Source organism: Pleurodeles waltl, chromosome 3_1 (assembly GCF_031143425.1).
Source record: "Pleurodeles waltl isolate 20211129_DDA chromosome 3_1, aPleWal1.hap1.20221129, whole genome shotgun sequence".
Taxonomy (NCBI): domain Eukaryota; kingdom Metazoa; phylum Chordata; class Amphibia; order Caudata; family Salamandridae; genus Pleurodeles; species Pleurodeles waltl.
Window position 1 is genome coordinate 904,618,535 of NC_090440.1, and position 20,773 is coordinate 904,639,307.

At 43.4% G+C, this 20,773-nt stretch overlaps 1 protein-coding gene across 6 annotated transcripts in view; it reads left to right on the forward strand.

Annotated features, from left to right (window-relative positions):
• Positions 1–20,773, forward strand: part of CDCA8 (cell division cycle associated 8) — an 89,098-nt gene that overhangs the window by 20,491 nt on the left and 47,834 nt on the right. For 5 of the 6 annotated variants that reach the window (XM_069223883.1, XM_069223885.1, XM_069223886.1 and 2 more), the window contains 5 exons: positions 1,470–1,545; positions 4,963–5,048; positions 5,423–5,505; positions 10,733–10,828; positions 12,780–12,906. In XM_069223883.1, the coding sequence (XP_069079984.1) occupies positions 1,470–1,545; positions 4,963–5,048; positions 5,423–5,505; positions 10,733–10,828; positions 12,780–12,906 (468 nt within the window). The remainder of the gene's footprint in view (positions 1–1,469; positions 1,546–4,962; positions 5,049–5,422; positions 5,506–10,732; positions 10,829–12,779; positions 12,907–20,773) is intronic. The other variant, XM_069223884.1, reaches the window with a different exon arrangement.

Here is a 20,773-nt window from a genome sequence, read left to right on the forward strand (position 1 = left end):
AGGGCCTGGCTGCCCTGGAAGTAGCCTAAAATTATTATTTTTTCCTCTCAGTCTTTTTGGTGGAATTGAAATCTAGAATAAAAAAAAATTGAGGTTGATTTGGTAGAGACATTGTTAATCAGCATTCGTTTTTGTCACTACACTTACATCAGAGTCTAGTGTGACACGAAAGTTCTTGATTCTCTGCATTCTCAAACTTTTCCCCTTGAAGAGGAACGTTTTCTAGATAATACTGGCAATTTCCAGGCAGCATTTAGCTTCCATCAGCTGTTGCATATCCAAGACAAGGGAACAGTGCAGAAAATAATTGGTAGGTGCCCCCATTCAGAAATTTGGTTGTTCTTGTAGTATGACTTCCATGTCGGACGATGCTCCAGGAAGAATTAACAAAGGAGAGTAATTTAACAATTGAAAAAACGGGTGGCACTGGATTGTGTAGAATCTCATGTTACAAGGTAGTCTGACAATACAGGGCCAATTTCATATGGATAGAAATGGGTCAAATCATTTTCATGCTAAGAGTCTATTTACCTATTCTGAGGATATTGATGCCTTGGTACTGTTGTCTTAACAATCACATTTAATGAAAAATTAATGGGGGATATCATTGCTTGTAACGTAACTTTCCATTTGTTGGTCTCTATGGATTCATGTGCGCCCCCTGTATACTTAAGTTTCATCATAAGGTGGCACAATACCCTGTAACTAAAATGATAGTGAATAACTTTCACCACATTAAACAGCGGCATGTGTGATCTTCCTGCGAAGCTGGATTGTTTCACCCATTGACATTTATAGAATGCACTCATTCTAAGAAAACATTAGTTTATCATATAGGCAACCCTGCAAAGTTATTTCCATTCCGAGTGCAGTTTTGTCCCATATTTCAGAGTATGCAGTCAGAGACAGTCTCATAGGTTTCCACTAGTACCGCCTCTGAGGGGATACATTATTTTTGGTGGTCTTTGTTACCGTTCTGTTGGTTTAGATAAAATGTAAATTTTTGCTTGATTCATTTTGTGCTTTTTTACTTCTGTCCAGTTATGAACATGATAGGCTTATACATTCAATTTTTGTTTTGTAATTCAGGAAAATTAAAATAACTAATGAGACTTGTTAAAGCCAGCTTTTTTCTACTGTCATTAAGCTAGATGTCCTCCCTAATCACAGCACCGTATGTTTAGCTTACATAATGTCAGTGAGTGACAAAAATATGTCTGTGATGTACTCTGAGCGTTTTATTGAAGTGAAAATCCAATATTCATGCTGGCTATTCATAATAATAATGAACTGGGTAACCTGTTCTTTGCCAAGAAGTTGATGGCATTGTGGTTAGTGAGTGGATTCACCAATCTAGTGTAATCCTTCAGCATTACAAAAATACAACTATCTGGTATAGTTGAAGGACAATTACATTTTAAATATATTTGAATATAACTCTTTTTTTGTTTGTTTTTTGTTTCATTCAGGCAAAATTGGATATTGAAGAAATAAATATATTAGCAGCTAAGGCTGCTCAAACACCTTTCAAGTCTGCCAAAAAAGGTCAGTTGACTGGAAATCATTTTACCTTATGCCTGAGGGCCTGATTTAAATGTTGGCGGATGAGTTACTACTTCACATTGGTGACACATTTCCCTCCCACCCAAATATAAATCTCATTATATCCTATGCAATTTATATTTTGCCAGTAGTGAAATCCGTTACCGTTGTGACATAGTAACCCGTCCAACAACATCTAAATCAGGCCCTGAGTGGTTTATTTTGGGGAATTATGTACTTTGCTGTTTAAATTTTCTACCTTGGTCCTTATTCCAGGACTTTCTGAAACTGTTGCATTTTGGTCAAAATCCATTTTGGGAAAGCTTTAGTGGATTTAAAACTAACCTTATAGCACAGCAGATCATGCAGCCTGCACATTTGTTTTTGCTTTCTTTTTGATGGTTGTAAGGAAATGCCTCCTTGGCATGGTTACCCCCTGACTTTTTGCCTTTGCTGATGCTATGTTTTGAATTGAAAGTGTGCTGAGGCCTGCTAACCAGGCCCCAGCACCAGTGTTCTTTCCCTAACCTGTACTTTTGATTCCACAATTGGCACACCCTGGCATCCAGATAAGTCCCTTGTAACTGGTACCTCTGGTACCAAGGGCCCTGATGCCAGGGAAGGTCTCTAAGGGCTGCAGCATGTATTATGCCACCCTAAGAGACCCCTCACTCAGCACAGACACACTGCTTACCAGCTTGTGTGTGCTAGTGAGAACAAAATGAGTAAGTCGACATGGCACTCCCCTCAGGGTGCCATGCCAGCCTCTCACTGCCTATGCAGTATAGGTAAGACACCCCTCTAGCAGGCCTTACAGCCCTAAGGCAGGGTGCACTATACCATAGGTGAGGGTACCAGTGCATGAGCACTGTGCCCCTACAGTGTCTAAGCAAAACCTTAGACATTGTAAGTGCAGGGTAGCCATAAGAGTATATGGTCTGGGAGTCTGTTCTACACGAACTCCACAGCACCATAATGGCTACACTGAAAACTGGGAAGTTTGGTATCAAACTTCTCAGCACAATAAATGCACACTGATGCCAGTGTACATTTTATTGTAAAATACACCACAGAGGGCACCTTAGAGGTGCCCCCTGAAACTTAACCGACTATCTGTGTAGGCTGACTGGTTCCTGCAGCCTGCCACACTAGAGACATGTTGCTGGCCCCATGGGGAGAGTGCCTTTGTCACTCTGAGGCCAGTAACAAAGCCTGCACTGGGTGGAGATGCTAACACCTCCCCCAGGCAGGAGCTGTAACACCTGGCGGTGAGCCTCAAAGGCTCACCCCTTTGTCACAGCCCCGCAGGACACTCCAGCTAGTGGAGTTGCCCGCCCCCTCCGGCCCCGGCCCCCACTTTTGGCGGCAAGGCCGGAGAAAATAATGAGAATAACAAGGAGGAGTCACTGGCCAGTCAGGACAGCCCCTAAGGTGTCCTGAGCTGAGGTGACTCTAACTTTTAGAAATCCTCCATCTTGCAGATGGAGGATTCCCCCAATAGGATTAGGGATGTGACCCCCTCCCCTTGGGAGGAGGCACAAAGAGGGTGTACCCACCCTCAGGGCTAGTAGCCATTGGCTACTAACCCCCCAGACCTAAACACGCCCTTAAATTTAGTATTTAAGGGCTTCCCTGAACCTAAAGAGTTAGATTCCTGCAACTACAAGAAGAAGGACTGCCGAGCTGAAAGACCCCTGCAGAGGAAGACCAGAAGACACCAACTGCCTTGGCCCCAGACTTACCGGCCTGTCTCCTGCCTTCCAAAGAACCCTGCTCCAGCGACGCTTTCCAAGGGACCAGCGACCTCTCAATCCTCTGAGGACTGCCCTGCTTCGAAAAAGACAAGAAACTCCCGAGGACAGCGGCACTGCTCCAAAAGAACTGCAACTTTGTTACAAGGAGCAGATTTAAAGACCCCTGCAACTCCCCGCAAGAAGCGTAAGACTTGCAACACTGCACCCGGCGACCCCGACTCGACTGGTGGAGAACAACCAACTCAGGGAGGACCCTCCGGCGACTCTACGACTGTGAGTAACCAAAGTTGTCCCCCCTGAGACCCCACAGCGACGCCTGCAGAGGGAATCCCCAGGCTCCCCCTGACCGCGACTGTCTGAACTCCATTTCCCGACGCCTGGAAAAGACCCTGCACCCGCAGCCCCCAGCGCCTAAAGAAACGGAACTTCTGTGCAGGAGTGACCCCCAGGAGGCCCTCTCCCTTGTCCAGGTGGTGGCTACCCCGAGGAGCCCCCCCTTGCCTGCCTGCGACGCTGAAGAGATCCCTTGATCTCTCATTGACTTCCATTGAAAACCCGACGCATGTTTGCACACTGCACCCGGCCGCCCCCGCGCTGCTGAGGGTGTACTTTTTGTGCTGACTTGTGTCCCCCCCGGTGCCCTACAAAACCCCCCTGGTCTGCCCTCCGAAGACGCGGGTACTTACCTGCAAGCAGACTGGAACCGGGGCACCCCCTTCTCTCCATTGAAGCCTATGTGTTTTGGGCACCTCTTTGACCTTTGCACCTGACCGGCCCTGAGCTGCTGGTGTGATAACTTTGGGGTTGCTCTGAACCCCCAACGGTGGGCTACCTTGGACCAAAAACTGAAACCTGTAAGTGACTTACTTACCTGTTAAAACTAACAATAACTTACCTCCCCCAGGAACTGTGAAAATTGCACTGTGTCCACTTTTAAAACAGCTTATTGTGTGTTATGACAAAAGTATACATGCTAATGTAATGATACAAAGTTCCTAGAGTACTTACCTGCAATACCTTTCAAACAAGCTATTACATGTGAAATTTGAACCTGTGGTTCTTAAAATAAACTAAGAAAAGATATTTTTCTATTACTAAACCTATTGGCTGGATTTGTCTCTGAGTGTGTGTACCTCATTTATTGTCTATGTGTATGTACAACAAATGCTTAACACTACTCCTTGGATAAGCCTACTGCTCGACCACACTACCACAAAATAGAGCATTAGTATTATCTCTTTTTACCACTATCTTACCTCTAAGGGGAACCCTTGGACTCTGTGCATGCTATTCCTTACTTTGAAATAGCACATACAGAGCCAACTTCCTACAATGGTATAGTATGTTGAGGAACTTTTTATGCTTATTTAACTCACTCTGAAAGTATTCTTTGGTTATTCCTCATACCGCCATTACTTAAATATGTACATGTAATGTCATCAGGTTTCTAGTAGATGTAGGGCAAAGCTTGAAATCCCTAAAAAGCGAGGGATGTCTAAAGGCTTTATCGAAATTGATTTTTTTTTTCATTTGAGCAATATATTAAAGGGATATAACTATTGCAGTTGTTCTCTTTTCATTTGAAAAAGATATGTATACTTAAATCTTGTACTTTCCTGATTAAAATATTTTTCTGCTTTTTAAATATTTTTATGAAATCTTCAAGCAGTGAAAAAGCTGAAAAAAGAAAATTCAATTGAAGACGATATAGAAAATATAATTGAGAAAAGTAATCAGAAAATGCAGACAAAGGTAATATCACATGCTTAACATTTCACAGATTCTTATTTGTCAGTCCTTCTCTCGCAGCCTGATATTATTAGGTCTATATTTGAATCATTTGCTTCTCTGAATTGGAGCTTAAGACTACAACCCGTTAAGTTGTTCTTTGCTATCGAGTGCATGTTTTTTGGTGCTGTTGCTTTAAATAATGTTCGCTTTTATTCAGGATGCTGATTTCACAATAGAATCAAAATTGTGACAATATAACAGTCAATTCTAGTACATATAGGGACTTCAAGAACCCAAAATTGTTGAGTGAAATAAGTCCTGATGTTGCCATAAGTGATGTATAAATTGTGAAATGTGCAACCCACCAAATAACTCTGCAACTTTTATTTCAAAAGGCAAAAGGAACAACCAAAAAAGTTCCAGCCCCTTCGAGGAAACTTAGCGTGTTATCTGTAAACAACATGAGTGCAAGTAAAAGGTAACTGTCAGATTGGTGTATTTACAATTGAATAACTAAGTTCATGCTGCCTTAATCGTGGGTCAGCTGTATTTTTTCCTCTCACTTTCAAATATGTAGACCACTGTACTTTTTAGGTCTGACTTTAGACACCTTGAGCTGTGTCAGAGTTCTTTTCATGTTACTATCACCAATTAAACATACATTGAGGATCTTTCAGTCAGTGCCCTCCCTTCAGTTGTTGGTATCTGAAGGGTAGCCCCCTTTAACCCGCACCTGATTTGAGTGTTTGTCACCTTTTGATCTGCCCACAAGAATGTTGCAAAGCTGTACACTTTGAACTGCTCTTTATCCATATGTGATTGGTAGAGGATGTCCTCCCAGTACAACCATTCACTCTGGGTGTGTCCTACATAAGGATTCTCAGGCAGGAACCCTGCACCTTGATTCCTCACTTGAATTCAATGCTTTGCGGCTCAAAAATTAGGCCTGCTCCATTAAAGGAAGGGCCTGCCAGTTCACCATGTTAATAACAGGCATGTGAGCGATGGCTGCAGTGGTGGGAGGGATTGGGCAAAAGAGGTGTCATTGAGGATTTTAGTCTTATCTTGCTAATCCCTACACCTTATTTTTGATTTATGTTGAGTGCAGCCCCGCCGACTAGTCCCTTTTTTGTTGCACACACTCACTTTCTGCGTTCTTTGTTTCTTGCCAGATTCTTCCATTTTCTGTGGTTTTGCAGCAGTAAGTGTGTTATGGATGTGTGTTTTCAGTTAGCAAAATACTCATTAGTTGCTGAGTCATCTTGTAACTTAATATGTTTTCTGTCTATGAAGGAGACCTCCCTACCATGCCACTTACACAACATCTCATCTGTTCCTTTTAACTCCCCGTCGATTTTGCGAAACTTTTTTCTGCTTTAACACCATGTTTCTGGTTATTTTCTCTTAATGTTTAAAAGTCACTTATTTTGCAGTCCTGTCTGTCTGTACATGGGCAATTAATTTTAGAAGAAGATTTCATCTTGATCCTCTGCCCAAGGTCACTCAAATTATGGGGCAGGATATGCTGCACTATCTGTAGCACTGGAACAGTTAGGTTGTCATTTTAACCCTCACAGCTTCAAAATGTTAAATAAAATGAAGGGTTTCTTAAGAAAGATGTATGCAGTATTTAAGTACTCTGGAAATGTCATCCAATAATTTTTTGTTTTTTATCTTGCCTAGCACCTACGGATACCTATTTTAATAGCACTGTGTGTAGGAAAGTACCCTCTTTTTGGCATGGTTACCCCCACTTTTTGCCTGCCAGTGTGTTTTGACTGTGTTCACTGGGATCCTGCTAACCAGGACCCCAGTGACTGTGCTCTCTACCTCTAAATTTGGTTGGTTGGGACTTTCCTCACCCCACAATTGGCATACTGGTGCCCCCGTATGAGTTCCTAGTATTTGGTACTTAGGTACCCAGGGCATTGGGGCACCAGGGGTTCCCCATGTGCTGCTGCACTTATTGTGCCACCCATTGGAGCCCATGCAATATGTGTCTGCAGGCCTGCCATTTCAGCATGTGTGAAAAGGTGCATGCACCCTTTCACTAGATGTCACTATAATAACCCCTATGGGAGGTCTTCCTAGCCCAGAGGGCAGGGTTCGGGTACCTGTGTGTGAGGGCACCTCTGCATCAGCAGAGGTGCCTCTACGAACTCCAGCTCCATTACCCTGGACTTCGTAAGTGTGGGGAAGCCATCTTAGCAGTGTACTGGACACAATCTCCAGGTACACAATGGTAACTGAGACCCTAGTCATGTTCGGAATCATACCCCAGTACTGTTGCCAGTATTGGTTGTATGATTCCGTGCACTCTGGGGGCTCCTAAGAAGACCCCCAGCACTGCTCCTACTAGACATCTGGGGTTTCCCAGAGAGCCCGCACTGCTGCGACCCCTCAGACAGGTTTTTGCCCTCCTGCAGCTTGACCAGCTCAGGCAAAGAAAGGCACAACAAAGGATTTCCTGTGGGAGAGGGAGGTAACACCCTCTTCCTTGTAAATAAGTGTTACATGGCTTGGGAGGGGTAGCCTCCCCGCCCCTGCTCTGGTGAGAAACCAGACAACGAAAAGGGGAGTGACCACTCCTCTGTCCATCACCATCCCAGGGGTGGTGCCCAGAGTTCCTCCACGTGGCCACTTGATTCTGCCATCTTAAATCCAAGGTGGGCGGATGCCCCTGGTAGCATCTGATTGGCCAGGTCATGCAAGTGACTTCACAGCCCCCTCCTGATAGGTAATCACCCTGCTAGATGACCAATCCCCCTTCATGGGCTATTTAGGGTCTCCTTCTTGGATGGGTCCTCAGATTTGATGTGCTAGATTCCAGCAGAACTCCTCTGCATCGTTTACTTCATCTTCTGGCCACCAGGACTGCAACTGGTCCCTCCAGGAACCGACAATCTGCAACTCTGACGACTCTGCTCTGCAACATTGTTTCTCTGGCGCATCCTTTGAGGGAAACAAGTCTTCAGTCTGCACAAGAAGGAATCTCCCTTGAAGTGAAGGAGTCACTCCCCTGCATCCGCAGGCACCAACTGCAACTACGACCAGCTGCGTGAATGTTGTATCACAGGTGGTGGTCTGGAGTGGTCCCCTTGGTACTCTCTACCAGCTGTCCAACTTGTGAGACGGTAGGCCTTTGCTTCTCTTTTCAGAACATTACCCCTGTGCACCGCTACTCTTGCAGCTACCAAGGCTTGTATATCCCCTCTCCAAGGAATCTTCAGGCTCTGTGTAGTCCTGGCCTCCTGCACTCTTCCCTGCAAAGCACAGTCTCCTGCCTCCTACTCTAGCGATGGGGGACTCCTATCCAGGTGTGTTGAGAGGGCGTCGCCGCGACGTCTGTGCCTGCTACCTGTATAGACTGCCTCCCCTTCTTGTGACTCTCCCAGCTGCTGAGGGTGACCTCGGACTCTCCTCCTTAGGTTTAGTCACCCAGGGCCTTGCTGGTCCTCTTCAGCCTTGGATAACCTTCTTCACCGACTCTTGCATTTGCCAAGGCTCATTTGTGGTTTCCCAGCACCACTGACAGACTGCATCACGACCGCTGATGTGGGACATCACTTTCATCACTTCTAAAACTCTTATTCTACTCCTGTGCTACACTGCTGACTTTCTTCCTTTACCATCAACCTGGTCCTGCATCCACAGAAGGGTGGGTAGTGGCTCCTGCCACAACTGGACACTCCAAATCGAACTGGACTTGGTCCCCTTTTGCAGGTGCTCTTCCGTCAGGATCCACCTTCGGTTCCTTTTCAGTCTTGTCTGGGTCATGCGCAGTCCTTTCCTAAAGTTCTATAGGTTTGGGGAAACCCCAGGTACTTATCCCCTCTCTCCTGGTCACTGGGGGGGCACCCTGGTACTCACCTTTTGGGGTTCCTAGTTCCTCCAGCTCCCCTCTACTGATTCCACTTCCTTGGGTGGGGGACTGCCTTTCACATTCCACCTTCTTAGTAAATGGTTTGGTCTCCCCCCTATAACCTTCACTATTTCTTATTGTATTTATACTTGCATTTGCTTTTTATGCTAATCACTGACTTCTAATGTGTATGTAATAGTGTGTTTACTTACCTCCTATTGGAGTATTGCCTATTCAGTATTTTAGTATCTATGTAACCATAATAAAGTGCCTTTTTTTTGTAACACTGTGTGGTTCTTTCATGTGTGTATGTGCTGTGTGACTGTAGTGGTATTGCATGTCTCCTAGATAAGTCTTGGCTGCTCATCCCCAGCGACCTCTAGAGAGCACTGGCTTCCTACTGTCTACAGCTCACTAATAGGGATACCTGGTATAAGGTGATAACACCGTATATGCCCACCACACACCATGCCAGCTTCCTACTCTGTGCCTTCTGTCTCCAACAGCAAAATAGTTTGCGCTGCTAGCAGTGTGAACATTTAAGACCTATTTCTGTTGAGTATAGCATTCAGACGAAAACCAGCTTGCATGTGCATTCTCTTGTAGTTTGATGTTTGGAATTTTTTCTTGACTGTGCGAGTTTGCTCTTGAAATAACTGCTGCTCCAAGTACTATGTCTCAGATGTAACACAAATTTGCATATTTGATGAAATAAGGTATTTTTCTGACAAAGCAACCATTTCCACTCTGAATTACGTTTAAATATGTAAGGTTTTACGTGGGACGCAGTCTATCACCTTTCACATTAAATACTGTCTTGGCAACAGTTTCACTTCTTTGCTACCACTGTGTAACACTTAAATACAGCAACCATCTACTGAGCAGTTAGCTTGTGCACACAATACCTAGCTCACTTTGCAAAACAAATGTCTTGTTCCTTTTAATTGGGGGGAGGGGGTAGTAAAATTCTCTGAATTGCTTTCTTGTAAATAGACTGTTTATTAGGAAAATTAGGCATAAATACGCAAAGTACAAAACTGTAACTTAGTTTGATATTTTAGTGCGGAATGCGTTGTTGCGGCAGTTTGTGACTCAAGGACTTGTTTTGCTCTTTAAAAAAGTGTGAAAATCACAATTGCTGCAATCATCTGCTCATGCACTGGTTGGTTGTTTTGTTCTTGCGCTCCTGTGCTATACTTTTGCCACGAGCGGTCACATAATTATGTGTGGTTTTTGCAAGCTAACATAATATGTCAAAATTATGTTAATTTCACTGGTGTAATTTAAATTTCGCCTGGGCCTACTTTTAAAGTTTTAGCTAGACACACGTTTTTCTGTTGAACAAATGCATATAATGCATGGTGGATTATGTGTCACCTGCAGTAAATTTGTAATTACATAGACACCGCTGTGGCCGCACAACCATGCCTTTTGAGTGTCCCTGACTATATTGCTGTAGTTCCAATTTGAATATGTTTTGTAGGAGATTATCTTTTTAAGTGCTTCTTTTTAAGCATACACTTGAAACTGGAATACCCCACTCCTCTCCTCCTCGAAGTACTGCATTGTTGAATGAGAAATACATCGAGTTGGCCCGAGTTGAACTGTTCTCGAAGAGTTATGCAGTTAGTCAGAACTCATTATAAATGCATTGTACACTAGTGATGCACTACAAGTCCTTTGTTTACTGATTACATTTGCTGCATATATGTGGAATTAAATAGATTGACACTTAACCTAGCAGTGTGTGGTACGACTTTGTAATCATCTACAAATAGCTTAAAAGTGTAAAATATAAACTCAAAAAGTGTAAAGCTACTTTTTGTTGTGTTTTCAACTACAGGACAAGTAAAAGAAACCTAGTTACGCCAGGGAACAAATTAGCTGACATGTCAACATGGGGCATGACGCCTATTGTCACACCTAAATTTGATACCAGGTATGGTTATATGGAGTTGCTGTATTTTCTGTGTGTGTTGACGAGGTAGTAGAGCGATTATTGTCTATCTGCAAAAACTACTCTTGACTTTTCTGGTCTTTATCTTGTGCTGCATGTATTGCCTGCTTATTTCGAATTCTTGCGCAGTTTAATGAAACCCTGGCAGCCTCTTGCCTTTACACCAGTACGCTGTTTTTTAATTTATTAATTTAATTTCAGTGAGAAGATGCTATTCTAAAGCTCATTGTCTATGCGAGAAACATTTGTCAAATTTGAGTTTACCAGGGACTGTCAGACTTTTTTCTGAGGCACAGTCACCTTAAACGCATCACAGACGATTTCTTTGTGCTGCATAGATTTGTCTATGCCTGCAACATTTAAAAAAAAAATCATCTGTTAGTTGAATAAATGACGATGTTTGCTGTGCAGCTGGAAATGTTACATAAATATTTGTAATGAGAAATGGATTACTAGTATGTCAGTCAGTGTGTAAAAAATAGAAATCCAAAAATCTCTGAATGGGTTATCTTTCTGTTTCTCATTGATTTATATTATGCACTTACTCTATATTAGAGCCTCCTTTGTGTCATTTTCCTAGGTTCCCTATTTCATACTGTATTGCTTAAGACAATTGCTTACACCCTTTTTCTTGTGCACGTTTTACCTGTAACTTGCATTATCACATTTACTTTAGTAACATTTCTCGTTATTTCTGTCAACAGTTCGGTTAGCAGCGTTGTAATGTGGAAATATATTTTTGCATTTATATGAATGCTGTTTTACTCAATTGGATTTAATTAGATCATTTCAATGGAAAAGTTCTATCCCGTATCTGCATAATAAAAGCCTTTTAATATTCTGCTGACTTTTACAGTTGGCTGTGAGGTTAATGTGAGCTGCCTTCCACGGATTTTTAATCTGTATTTGAAACATAAAAAAGTGTCTTTAATCTGCAATTTCTACCTCTACACCCCTGACACAAATATCTCCCTTATATTAAGAGTAATGATCTCCTGGTCTTTGAACTCTGAATGCCAGATAGGAATCCACTTGAACACCATGGACAATTCCAGAAAGTGCTAGAGCGGCACATTGCCCTCACTGTTTCCCCTATATGCTATTTGCAGTGCTGGGCGTTTCTCATTTTCCTCACTTATGGATGTATTGCTCTATAGATCTTTAAATACATGAACATAGCATTTCCCCGATTTGTTGCAGAAAAAGGAAAAATATATTTAATGTTCTGTCAGTGTTGGCTCGTTGTATATACTATATAAGTGGCAAGCAACATACCAGGCAGTCTGGCCACATGTTGAATAACTACACTGCTTGCTTCAGATATATGCCTTATTGTCATGCTTGCAGAATTCTGCTTTTGCTTTTATTGTGCAGGATTTTTTAGGCTCTTGACTACTGTTGCATACCTGGCAACGTGAATAGTTTACTAAATTTCACCCAAGTGGCAATTGTGTGTTAATCCCAGTGTGCTTGGTTTACCTACTACAATGGCAGATTGGGTGACCATCAATTCTGAGCACTCATTCTTTTCAGTTCCTCCTTTTGTCCCTGCAGCTGATGCTCCAGCTTTTATTTTTTGGCATCTCTGCTTTGTAAATGTGCTCCACTCACCTTAATACTTAATCAAATAACAAAATATGTATTTTTTCTGTGGGGGACCAAGTATGTAGTGAAACCTTTCTTTTCACCTGTCCAGTTCTCCTAATAGTATTTTGAATGACCTTACTATGGAAGTGGCAATGGTCTGTTACAGGCCTGTCACAGCTGCTGATATGAGGAATGAAAGGTTTATGCACAGAATTGTGAATTTCAAGCTTATAACTTTAATTAGCTTTCAACTAAATATTCATGAATATCTCATTCATTAAAGAAAAGGTTCAAAAAGTTGCATTATTGCCAGGAAATTGAGTTTAATTACTTATAATGTTTTTAGAATTTTTCAGACACCAGCACTTCGTACTCCAGGTGTAAGAGAACAAGTGTACAGTGTTTCTGCAAATGGCAGTCCCCTCGCTGATATTAACAATCTTTACATCAACGTTCCAATTAAAGGAGGGAAGGTAAGCTAGTCTTTTAAAAAATTTTTTTATAGCAGCTGTAATACCACATTTTGTTTTGTCGCCACTATAACCATTTAGGTATGGTATTATTAAAATCGTCATGAAATACAAAATGTTTGGTCGGTACCTTATCTGAACCAAAGATTTAAAAAAAATACATTATGCAAAGATACACATTGACTATATGAATGGATTTTTGTTTCCCTTCTTAACCATTCTGTACCTAACATTCCAAAAAATGTGCAGTGTACTCACTTGGATTTTGCAACATAAGGTACAGAGTGGTCTAATGGATACAAAATATTTGATTTCTCATCGAGGCGTCCGTCAGCGGTAACTGATTGATTTTTAATCTTCATTTGTGTGTGTGTGTTGGTTTCTGGGTTGTGGAGCGCTACTAATTTTAGCCATACTTTTTTTTAAGCAGTATTCTTGTAATTTTGAGTTCACTTCTGTTTTTCACTGATTTCACCTCAGAGCCACCATTTTTGGTTCAACACTCACTAGTGGTTGGAATCCAGCCTTTCCTTGGACTACTTAAGGCGGGGTATGCGCAGTGGCTTGTGTTGCCGGTAACTGATTTGACTTTTAAGCTCTGTTCCTTTTAATCGTCATTTGCATGTTGGTGAGTGACTGGGTTGTGAATAGCTACTAATCTTAGTCACACTTTTTTTCAAGCAGGCTAGCAATTTTGAGGGCACACATAGGTGCAGTTTTTGGTTAGACGCGCTCCAGTGGTTGACATTGGCTTTTCCTCTGACTACGTAAGGCAGGCAATGCTGCGGATGCGCGCAGTGGGTGTGCCGCTGGTGCTCCGAAGATAAGCCCACCTGCTCCTGTCTGTATTCGGATCGCATTCAGCACCAGCTGGTGAGCCTAGTGAGCCCCCTGTGGTGCAGGTATACTCAAGGCATGAGCTGAAAAGTCTCCTGTTATTCCTCTTTTTAGCCATAAATGTAACTTGTGTGACGGTTTTAGCAAGGATTTTATGGCTGTGTCTGTCGTGAGGAAACGTTTATTCCTCGGGACGTCACCCATCCAGGAGCGATTGTGAATCCAGTATCTGTGAATGGGATTCAGCGCTCGATGAGGCACCACTCTTTTGGCATGCTGGATTAATTTTAGATTCTAATCGAATCATGCTTTTGATAATTGTAATTTGCTTTCAGAGGATATGTGTCATCTATCGTTTCTGATGGAAACATAGCTTACGGACTCCCTCACACCTGATATTGCTTTTGCCAACGGGCCTGGGTTCCTATTTCAGTTTGATAGATTTGATAAGAAAGTGCAACGAAGTGGCTGCAGTATACCGGGATACTTTTCTGTGTAGAGTATTTAAACTGTTGAATATTAGGACCCTACAAACATTTTTCGTTTCAATTACTCTGGATCCCTCTTTTATGGTTTCGTAGATCTTGATTTACAGACCACTTCATTGTTCCACTGAGTCCCTTGGCTTACTTGTGGACCTGCCAGGTCAACTTTCCGTACTTTGTTCAAATTTCTTAATGTTGGAACATTTTAATCTACACATTGATGATTTAAGCTGCCCAGTGCCCAAACAGTTTTTGACTACTTTAGAGGAATTTAATTTTGAACTACATGCCCTTGGCCCCACTCTTGGCCGTGACACTTAGGATCTCATTTTCTCTCACTCTCTGAATGTTCATATCAACCCAGCCCTCAAGCTAATTTGGTCCAACCATTTTCTGATTCCTCTTAAGATTGTTACAAACCTTCCCAAGAAGCATCAGGTGGCATTTCAGAAAGTCTCAAGACATTGGCCTCAAATTTCAGAACCCCTGCTATCTGAGGCTCTCAAATAGATCCAGCTTGACCTTTTGGGCCCAGTTGACTCCCATCTAGAAAAGATGAATAACTGGTTATCCTCAGCCCAGGGTCTCATTGCCTCAAAAAACTGTATTGCAGAGTAGAGCGACTGTCAGCTACTTGGTTCTCGGCTGCTTTAAAAGATGAAAGGTTGCAATGTATGTCTCAGGCTTATGTTGAGGAAATCCTATCATAGGCAGGCAAAAGCTGTGCATTAGAGAGACTTGCTGAACTTTTGTAGATGGTCCTGCAAGGCACAGTTCATCTCCTTCTCAATTGCCTCAACATCTAACAGACTGCGGTAATTCTTTAAGATGGATACCTCCTTGTCCCCCAGGCAATTCAAAATCATTTTATTTCTTCTGCTAACTTATGTGAGAAGTTCTCTAACTTCTTATTTAATAAAATCAAAATGATTTATGATCAGTTTCCTACTCGTGTTGCACTGCTATCTACCCTGGATGAGAGTTTTTCTTCTGGCCATGTATTGTCCAATTTTGAATCTATCTCCTTGGAGGACTCATCCTCTGTACTGGCCAACTGTAAGTCTGGTTCACCTCTTCATCAGTGTCCTCCTGAAATTCTCAAAATGGCCACTCCGCTTCCTAATCCCTTTCTGAACAAGCTGATGAATTCCTTCTTGAAGTTCGCTGTATTGCAGAGGAGCACATGCGAACAAAACACATTAACAAACAGCAACATTTGCCTGCAGTGGTATATAGATGATAGAGCTAAAAGATACAAACATACGTCTTCTTTTCCAATACATCTGAGTTTTTCTACGTGATGTATGTGCCAATCCCATATCTACACTGTAGTTGGAGTATCTCCTCTTGTTCCAATAGGTAATTTATGAGAGGGGCCTATATGTCCTTTGGTCGGGATGCTATAGGCAGCTCCTCAGCGTAAGTGCCCAGTACATCCCTGCAGAATGCTAGTTCCTTCAGCCAATTTGTACATGTAGGGTATGAGCGTTTCCCCCGGTGGATGGCCACCAGTCTCTTTGCCAATAAAAGCGCTATGACATTGAATTCACCAGCCCCAGTAGACACACCTGGATCATACACTGGAAGGACTCTGCTGTCATAGTGCACAGTTCAGCCACCACCTTCCTCCAAAACCCCTGTATACGAGTGCAGTCCCAGGCTAGGTGGGTGAGGTCTGCCCCTTCCTGTCCACAGCAAGCGCAGAATGCATTCTCTCCGATTCCCTAACGGTGCAATCTCAGTGGCGTGTGATACATTTGGTGAAGATACTTAAAAAGAATAAGGCATAGGTTGCAATTGGAGGTGAGGTACCCAGTTAATGAACAGCAAAAGTGCCATTCATCTTTTGTCAGGGGTGATGTGAGTCCGGAGATCCATTGCTCCAGCTATCTGTCAGTCAGCAGCGGTGTATCAGTGCATCAGTCTGCGTGTCTACATACAGCTTGGTGATCAAATGCTGCTGAACCGAGTTAGTAGGGTTTGGAGTGCGCTCAGTGTCGGAGGCTCAGTTGGAAATGTAGATAAGGGTCCCTTTTGGCATGTGTAAGGCAATGGTAATAGAAAGAGAAAAGCGGTGTGGCAATCTCTATGTATTGCAAGTCTGTGAGTGCCTGGAAGGTTCCATCTAGGTAAAGGTCATCCATTGTGGCAACTCCTGCTGATCTCAGCAGGGTCAGTGCCTTAGCCTCCTGTGTGACCGACTGTGCCAGGTGATGACCAAGCAGCAGAGCTCTAGGGTACAGGGGCAGCTTTTCTGCTCTAGCTCCCAGTGCTTGCTATGCTGCAGCAGTATAGTTGTGTTGATTTGTGTGTGCAGCGTATCTCTACTCTTGTATGGTAATGTATACCAAAGCTGTAAGGGATGCCTGTCGACTGCTAAGTGCTGATATAGTTATGGGGTATATACCAATAATACACATGTTGCCCTTGTGCAGATAGATAATAGATCTGAAGATCGGGTGCAGCAAAGTTGCCTCCCTTGTAAGGCAGGATCAGTAGTTTGCCATCCCAGCCAGGGATGTTTGCCTGCCCAAACTAGCTTGATTAGCTGTGTTCTGAGGAGTTTGAAGAATCCGCTGGGAAGGTGGGTGGGGATGTTGTTAAAGAGGTAAATAAAGCGCAGCAGCACAATTATCTTGAGCACTGCCATGCTGTCTGCGAGCGACAGCGGCATCTAGATCCATCTTTCCACCATATCTTATAGTTTAGACATGGCTAGGCCGTAGTTGGCACGCAACACCAGATTTGGGTCTTTTTGTATCCAGATCCCTAGATATATTACCACATTAGTGCTCCACTCTAGGTTGTACTCCAGAGGAAAGGTCGCTGTGTAACGCGTCAGTGGCAGTATATTAGACTTTTCCCAGTTTATACAGAGGTCTGAGAGGTGCTTGAATTTTAAGCATTCCCAGAGCATGGGTGCCAGGTGTGTGGAGGGGATTCTGACATAAATCATCATGTTGTCACCCTATAGTGACACCCTAATAGGGCGTTGTCGAAATCGAAGAGCTGCTTTGTCTCTGCTGGATGTTACAGGATATGGGCTCTAGTGCTTGTGTGAATAGGCGCGGGGCCAAGGAGCATCCCTGCCTCGTCCCACGGTATATGCACACTGGCGACGTGTACCCATTCACCTGTATCCGTCTTGTTGTGCTGTTATGTAAGAGCTTGATCCAATTCAGATAAGTACTAGGTATTCCCATACATTCTAAAATGGTGAATGTGTAGGGCCATCCTATAGAGTTGAAGGCCTTGGCAGCATCTAGAAATACTGCTGCTGCTTCCAGCTGCGGGTTCAAGCGGTGAAGCAGGGCAAAGATTGTGCGTAAGTTGTGTGTGGTGAAGCAATTTTGAATGAAGCCGAATTGATCACGGAGTACAAGATTCGGCATGAGGGGCTGCATGCTGCTTGCCAGAATCTTTGCTAATATCGTGATTTCATTGTTTAGAAGTGATAGGGGGCGATATGACCCACATCGATCAGGCACTTTATCCTCTGACCATGAGGGCCTCTCTCAAAATTGCCAGGAGCACCTGCTTTGCGTATGCTTCGATGTACATAGCGTGTAGGTGTGGTGCTACCCACGCAGCATATGCCTTATAGAATTTGCCGGTCAGACCGCCTGGGCCTGGTGCTTTTCCCTATGGAAACGCCTGTATTGCATCTTGCACTTCTTTATGTTCTGTCGGTCTTGAGATATACTCCCACTGTGCAGCAGACAGCCACGCTACAGCTAAATCCGCTAGATAGGTCCCTATCCCATGCGGATCGGCTGTTACGGAGTGGGTGTATAGAGCATGATAGTATGTTGAAAGCACTCAAGATATTGGTTGTGTACCAGCTGTCCCTGCCATCTTGATCTTTTATGTTGGTCACTAGATGAGTGATCCTGGCAGGCCGTATTTTGGCAGCTGAGGACCTGACCGGGCAGCCACCTTCCCCATATTCCCGAGCCACATGGTGTTCGGATATATAATGTAGTTTTCCATCAGCCAGCTCCTGATAGTTAGTGACATGAGATCTAATGTGCGCCAACACATCTGTGTTTCCCATGCTTTCATACTTTTGTTCTAGTTGCTGTACGGCTTGCTCCTCCTGACCCCCTTGGGCTAGGATATCTCTAAGGATCCCCACTTTCAAACAGATGCACACTCCTTGTATGGTGTCCTTTAAAGCCTCCCAGAGGGTATCAGCCTCCTCCACTGAGTCTTAGTTGATCTCAAAATATTCACTTATGGCTTGCCCAATAGTGTATTTGTAAACCTGAGCTGACAGGGCCACGCCCTGAAATCTCCAGGTGAAAGGACTGAAAGGGAGCGTGGAAGTGGCAATATGCAGTCTGACTTGCTTGTGGTTTATGAGCCATATCCTGAACGCCTGTGGCTCACCTTTCCTGACACCGGCCAGTAATCCAAACGGGCCAAGGTAGCATGCACAGTCGACACAAACGTAACCTTCTCTACTCCTGCGTTGCGTAGCCTCCAGACACCTACCGTATTGAATTCCTCCATACCCTTTCGTAGCATTCTGGCAGAGTGTTGGTCATGACAGGGCATTCCTGTCGATCGATCCTGCGTTACATTAATGGTTGTGTTTAATTCGCCTCCCCATAGGATCTCAGCTGGCGCAGGGGACCCAGTGCATTCCATAGGTTAGTGTAAAATGCAGGGTCATCTGCGTTTGGACCGAACACATTCACCATCATATCTGGGGTCCCTCCCACTGTTCACTGCAGAATGACGTAGCGGCCCAGGCCACCTGCTATAGTGTGAGTGGCAGGGAAGGGCGTTAATTTTTTGATTAGTATCACCCCCCTGGAGTGTGAGGAGTAAGATGCTCAGTAACTTCAGACATATTTCTCTCTTACCTGCAGCAGCAAAAATGATGGTGAAGTTGGTCAACTGGGACAACTCTCCCATTTTCTAGAGTTAAATCGCCTTCTACAAGATACTCAATCTGGTTTCTATGCAGGGTACAGCACAGAGCGCACCCTCTTGGAGGTTTCAAAATTAATAAAGTACAATCTTGATCAGTATGCTACAGCAATGGTAGTCCTACTGGATGCAATCTCTCACTCTATTCTTCTAAACACGCCGAGAAGTATTAGAGTCCGAGGTCAGATGTGGGTCTCACTTAAATCTTACCATGAAGGCAGGACCCATGTGATATTTCTTCCCCCTTTTACTTCAGCTGCTAATCCACTTGATTGTGGGATGCTTTAAAGCTCTGCCTAGAGCCGTACCCTTTTTAGGTTGAGCATAGCAGCACGCAAAGGCTGTTTTTCTGACATGTTGGTATGTATTTGGGCTTTAACCACGCCAATCACTATCAGTCGTTCATGGGCTTGCCTTTCAAAAATCCTTTGTTTTAGTTGGTAAATGCTTTACATATGTCCCTTCTTGGGGCGGTTTTGTTACCGTCTTGACCATCGACCCTGTTACATGGATAATTGCACTTTTGACAATTACTTTGACTGCAAGCAAATTTTTCTTTCCTTTTGTGACTCTCCTTTACGCTCACGGCAGCAGTGGAGCTTCGGATCGGCTTGCATATGTCAACTGTTTTACTTTTTATTTTCAGTTTGTGTGGCAAGAAAAGTCCTGTTAGGAATTTACAACACGAATAGCTCTTACTTGAGCAAACTGGAGACCCATTGCATTCCAAATGCTTGTTAATGTTTAGTTGCCTCCTCCTGCAAACCTTGAGGAAGCTTGGGGCTTGCAAGTGATTTCCCATGCTGATGATACTCCGCTTCGTCTGTTGTTTTAGTATAGTGATGTAGAAGCTTTGAATTCCTTTAAACTGTGTCTGACATCTGTGTGTGAGTGGATGAATGACAATTGCCTCAAAGTGAATTCCGATACAAATGGAAATCCTCTTTTTTGGCACCAATCATTACCCACACTCCATAAGTGGTGGCCTTTGGAGCTTGTTAACCCCCTGTACCGTCTTCAATTGTGAGAAATGTAAGCTTTAATTATGAACCACAGGTTTAAGTTTTATCTACAGGCTGCTTTGCTACTCTAAAATCACTTAGGAGGATGCTCCATCTGGTACCTGAGGTCATCCGTTAGACCATTTTTCACTATCTGGTTACTTCCAAGCTAGACTACATCACCATCTTATATCTGGACCTGCCGTTGTACTTGGTTGCACCGTCTACAGATTATTTAAAATGGTGCAGTACGTCTTATTCTGAAGGTTCCGGCGCAACTTATCAGTTTCTGTCTACCTGCGACCACTGCATTGGCTGCCAATTGCTAACCAAATTAAATTCAAGGCATTCATTTTTGCCTGTAGAGTCTTCGAACAGAAAGGCCCTTTGTAAGAAGACGGCTTAAATCCTATTGTCAGTGCAGATCTTTGAGATCCCTTTAAAGCTACTGCAAGTTCCTAGGGTCTTTCCAATCGCTCTGCGTTTCGCCCCCTCTGACTCTATTTTTCATAAAAACTTGATAACATTTCTTAGTAAGTTTTTTTTTTTTTTTTTTTTTTTTTGTGGTTGTTAGTTTTTAGGTCCTTTTCAGAACCTTGCTACTAGTACTAG